This window comes from Crassostrea angulata, chromosome 6 (assembly GCF_025612915.1).
Source record: "Crassostrea angulata isolate pt1a10 chromosome 6, ASM2561291v2, whole genome shotgun sequence".
NCBI classification, from domain to species: domain Eukaryota; kingdom Metazoa; phylum Mollusca; class Bivalvia; order Ostreida; family Ostreidae; genus Magallana; species Magallana angulata.
The window spans coordinates 54,598,555-54,604,488 of NC_069116.1; the positions used below are offsets into that span (position 1 = coordinate 54,598,555).

Genomic DNA, 5,934 nt, shown 5'->3' on the forward strand with positions numbered 1-5,934 from the left:
TGGGGGGGGGGGGGTGAGGGGGCTATACAAGTTTTAAATACCACTACTATTAATATTTCAATCTTTTAATGGTAAATTTAGGAACAATATGTTTGCTGCGAGAAAAAAAGGGGGCTGCATGGCCCCTCTCTGATGCTGTACGTGTGCCTAATGGTTAGGTCTACCTTTGCAAAAAAATCTCTCCTATCCAACCCCCTCCCCCCCCCCCCCCCTGGTTCCGAAGCCTATGACATTCAGGGTACATGTTCAAGGAAAATATTATTTTTCAAAACAATTTCGAAAAGAAAACGAAATCGTTAACAATGTTTCAAAGGGTTTATCAACAACGTACATGTATCATGCAAGACTGGAAATTTTTGACGTAGCACATTGCGCCGCCTAGCAAAACTTGTCGATACTAATTTTTTTTCTCACAAAATTTTTTTTAATAAAGCAGGGATTTAATTTTCTTAATATTGTTTGGAAAAAAAGTCATTGAACAAAACTTAGTTGTATTATGAAATTGCAGTGAACAGATTTTAAGTTTTGTGTTCTGTCTAGGCAGTTTTGGGAAAACCTTCGATCTTATTTCATAACACAACCGTTACCTCCTTTGAGGTACATTATACATGCAGGCTGTTCACATGCAAGAGAAAAACACTTGTTGAGGGACGTAACAAATTAAATTTCCTCTATTGGCTCTAAATATTTTGTCAAGGCATAAACTTTTTCTGTAGAGTCGTCATATATGTTCAGTCTCTAAAGGGACTTGGACACGATTTTGGATCAAAAATTTATTTCTTATGTTTTAGATATAAAATGGTTTGCTTGCACATTTTGAATTATTGACCAAAATTTAAGTTATAAGAGAGATACAGAGGTAAGACTTCATTGTTATGTAAACAAAGCTAGATTCTTATTATTGTAAACAAATAATGTAAAGTATCGAATTACCATTTCTTTGACAAAATAACTCGTAAGAAACAAGGAAAACTTGTTCAATGTGTTTAAAAAATATATTATCAATCGGAGAAGCAACATTTGATTGAAACTTATATCATTAACAATAACAATTAAGGCTCGAGCTTTGTTTACAAAACAAAAATTCCAAATTTGTTTCATGCTTACAACTCAATATCTGACTTTCAAATTTTGATAAAGCATTAAAAGTACTCATATTAACCATTCTTAACATTAAAAATGGAAAAATAAAATTTAAAAAAAATTGAGCTCAAATCGTGTCCAAGTCCCTTTATACATGAGTTACATTATTGGATAATGTGAGGGAATTTTTGAAAAGAATGCATCTGTAAAGACTCAGATTAGATATTCAAGGTTTAATCCAGAAGAGCTTTGCATTGCTATTTTCATTAACTGCAAGGAGTCAAACAATATTACCGATGTTATACCTTTGAATCCATGCCCGAGTTGTTGTGTATTGAAACGTACGACTAAGTTCGCATACGCACTATCTTAACAATTTCACCCGGACCAACGACCGGGACACTCTCCGACGAGATGGCATCCAAACGATCAGAGGATGAATACGGAGAAAAGGTCAACAGAGCTATTGTCGACACGGGGGTGAAAATGGGTAAGGCTTTTTCCAAGGACAGAACGAATATGTACATTGACAAGGTCGCTGTGAAACAAATGCAGAGAAAATTCGAATTAGACTTCTTTCGCATTGAATTCATAACAATTACGTATGCTTTAAGTATTTTTTAAAAAAGTTAATATGCTTAAAGATTGTATATTAAACAGGACTACAAACTTAAGAATGTTCAAAATGAAACACCCAAATCATAAGATTTATAAATGATGTAATGCGTTGAAGTGTATCTGATAGTGATACTGTACATAATCTAATAACGCTTGATATTTGTATATTGTATGTAAATTAGAGTCACACAAGACTTCGGCCTGGAAATGGAAATGACAGTGCGAATTGAAAATTATGCCAATGAGTCTGCGATGTTGAAGTTAATTTTTTTGCCTTAAAGCAACATGAGCTGCAATTTTCATGTTGAATTTGTTTTTTACAAAAATGATATTCTCTTCCAAAATGACAAAAAATATCATGGTTTTTAAATTTCTATAATTATTATCGTCTTGTACAAAAATTGATCTGCTCTATATTAATTAGAAAGAGTAATATTACTGACCAGGCTATGCTCAGGTCACAGTAAGAATTCGTCCCATATACTTGTTATGTAGCAGCTGAGAAGCGAATCAGCTTCGCGTCGATTTTAAGTCTGTTAAATTAATCTGCATGGGAAAAACATATTTTTATACATTACAAACCATTATGAACATGCATATGTAGTTAAATCCACAAAATATCCATAATCCATTTAATGAGTTGAACCAAGGCATTTTGTTAAAATACACATTTGAATTTGCTTGCCATTTTGTCGGAAATCACACTCGGAATGTCTCGGATTTTATCATTAACATGGCGACCATAAACGGCGAATTTTCAAACGTGACATTAAAAGTGGCAGTTATTTCGTTACAAAAACTGTTAATGTGGTAATATGGGATTATAAAAGAGCAACGTCGAAGGTATTTGAGACCAATCATATGAAGTTTAGGCAAGATACGTTACGATATTATTTTTTTATTTGTTATGAAGCGAGTATATGGGACGAATTCTACTGTTAAACCGGGTCCATAGGACATCTGTCATTTTAACGGTAGAACATTCTATCTACATGTATATATTCATTAGAAGAGAAGTCTTTCTTTTGACAAAAAATTAATGATGTATTCAAATCTTATTTATCATAAAAGCTTAAGGTACATGCTTACTTATTGTACACTCAGGTTTTTGCAGCAAAATTATATTCTAAAAAATACAGCTCATATTGCGTTAATAGATAAAGGTTTCACATATTGAACTTGATAAACATCATCACAATATCATGTCTTTGAACCCTGAATCCTGTTTTGAAAAAGTTGAAAAAACCCTGTAAGAGGTTTATTTTTTCATTTTTTTTCCCTTGATTTTCTTTTTTAGCAACTGGCTTGGTTGTAGGTGGTGTATTTTCCTTGGTTCTCTTTAAGAGTGAGTATAATTTTCATTTATCTATTAATTGATTAATATTAGAGTTGAGCTTAACTTGCAAAATTGCTCTTCTGCCACATGCTATACAAGATCTAACAACATCTTGTAGAGGCTGGGCTGTGCTCAGAGTGACATTTTAAGTATGAATAAACATAGAATTGATAGCAAAATGATAGCCAATCGGTAGGCTTGAGTATCGCCAGCTACCTCACGATATGATATGCATAACGATATATTAATGCAATACATCATGTATCATGATATAGTTGTCGACTATAAATAAACTGGTATCTATGTTGTCTCTTCTAAAAAATTAGCATTGCATGAAGAAGTTATGTCAACTATTTACAAAATCAATCAACAAACGGTAGATATATAAAATTCAATTGATTTAAAAGAACAAAATTAACAAACAATTTCTAACTTTAATTGATGTTTCTGAATGTCTTTTTGTTATGAATACTATGTAACTATTCTAGAAAGTCAATGAAAATCAACTCATACAGTATATCACAATACACAGGTGACGATATGATATGCGTATCGTGGGCCCTCACGATATATTGCTGTATCGTTACATGTACATCTCTACCAATCAGATTTATGCCAGATTCATGCTCTATTGCTTAAATAAACAAGGCCTTAAACATTTTCAAATTGATAGCTCAGTCTCTTACAACTCTGATGCTTGGTTTTGTATTTCATGCCAGGTAAACTATTTCCTGTCAAAATTGTGTACCAATCAGCTATTTTTTATGATTGATACAATTAAGCAATAAAGCCACAAACTTTGCATGGACACATGCACACATTCACTTCGCCATGACTTTTTTTACTACATGAGACACCTCAGACATTTATGTTAGTTGGTGAAAAAGAAAGACAAGTTGGAGTAACCAGCCATGATTTCAGCAGCAATGATTTCATTGGTTTATTATTATACTCAAATGTAGTGTGACGTCAACTTTTTTGCTTCATTAACACCATGGCATATTGGTTTCAACTGCAGATATGCAGCAGAATTAGTCGTAAATAGCTCATTTGAAGTGCTCATGTGTTTTTTTTTTTTGTAGCAGGATAGATAAAATACATGTTAAATGCATGTTCATTGTCTTGAAATGTAAGCAATATTTGAGCATTGGTAGAAAATGTTAAGAGTTCTCGACTTCTGTTACATTTTCCTACCCTCGCCCAAATATCACTTATATTTCAAGATTGTTAACCATGCATTTGATAGGTCTGTAAGGTTCTCCTTTCCTTTGTTTTTTCTTCTGCAAATAATGTGATATCCATACTATCTAGTAAAAAGTTAAAAATTTCTGTTCTGAAATGCCCCCTTTAGGTTGAAAAATGTGGCAAAAATTTTTAAAGTCAACAGGGATTATGCATTGCAAACATGAAAAAGCTTGATATAAAGATAAAAGCATAAGATGTTGAAAAATGTCAGAATGGATCAAAGCTCTTCAATTCTTTTCATTACAAAACCTTGTGAGAAATTGATTTTGTTTTAGTTATTTCTTCAGGTGAAAAACATGGGAAATGTCAATAAAATAATTTTTGAGACTTGGTGCCTTATATCAATTTTAATTGACTTCAATGATAGGTACATGTATTTATGTAGTAAAACGCCTATATGATGACAGAAACTTGAACCTTGGACAGACTATTGAACCTTTGTCTGTGTCTGTTGTTTGTGGATTAGGGATTATTATAAAAACAATTAATTGTTAATTAAAAACAGCTAAAATATTAAGCTAGTTCTACATTGATTTTTTTCAAAGCCAAATTAATGAGGATATGCCTTCAGGAATATGATAGATCTTCATAAAGATACATTAAATGTCAAAGAATTACTTTGAGTATCATGGCTCATTAAATCTTAGAACATTGCTCACCCACCTCACCATATAGTTTATTTGTTTACTGCTTTTATGGATTGCTCAGATTGTTTCAAGAAAGGTTAAGATCAAAGGCACTTTCTTTTCATTTCATTTGATACTTCCCAGCTGAATGTGATCCTCACACATAAACACTCAGTATGTTTTGTTATCAGGGAGTAATGTTTACTACTTTTATAACCACTGGAAGCTATAATTATACTAATGCAGTCTCTGTGTATAACAGTATATCTATACTTTAATTGAAAACAAGGATGTTTTATGCTTCTAACTTCTGAAGAATATTATACATGATGAAAGTCTATAGAGAGAACATTCATTATTTTCCAGGAAGAACATGGCCCATTGCTTTTGGAGTTGGAACAGGATTTGGAATGGGTTATAGTAATGCTGAAAACGATTTTCAGAATAAAAATGCTGCATTGTTAAAGCGCCTACAGGTAGATATCCAACTTCACAACTAATAGATGTAGGTAGAAATGTAACAAAATTATTATATTTAAAGCTGAAGGTCAACTTTGATGTTAATAGTAGTATTTTCAATCAGTTCATGAAATTTTACCTTTAATTTACTTTCTGTGTGCCATCTTATAATATGCAGTTTTATATGTTTTATACATGTATCTAATTGAATATTGATTGACACTTGTGCTTTTTGTTTGTAGAAAGCTACAACCAGTGCTTGATTGCCATAAAACATGAGACATCAGAACTTTACTTTGAATAATATATGTCTGTGATCAAAAGATGTGTAATAAAAAAATTCCCAGAAACATCTAACGACGTGTCAGCTTTTATTATACTTATTTTACAAAGTGAAATTTTGCAGAGTGCTGTTTATAAAGTTACCCCCCCCCCCTTCAATAAAAAATATTTTTATATAGATAACAGCAATTATTAATCATAAAAAGGAAATACGTTTTCTTTTTATTAACAGAAAACGGTTACCATTTATATGACAAGCGCAAAAATTTATAATACATTTTTATC

At 31.9% G+C, this 5,934-nt stretch overlaps 1 protein-coding gene across 1 annotated transcript; it reads left to right on the forward strand.

Moving 5' to 3' along the window:
- Positions 1 to 1,412: 1,412 nt before the first annotated feature.
- LOC128190216 (MICOS complex subunit Mic10-like) lies at positions 1,413 to 5,724 on the forward strand. Its single transcript, XM_052862159.1, has 4 exons — positions 1,413 to 1,573; positions 2,999 to 3,046; positions 5,275 to 5,384; positions 5,610 to 5,724. The coding sequence occupies exons 1-4, from the start codon at positions 1,498 to 1,500 to the stop codon at positions 5,628 to 5,630; spliced, it is 255 nt and encodes an 84-aa protein (XP_052718119.1). The 5' UTR covers positions 1,413 to 1,497; the 3' UTR covers positions 5,631 to 5,724.
- Positions 5,725 to 5,934: the final 210 nt, after the last annotated feature.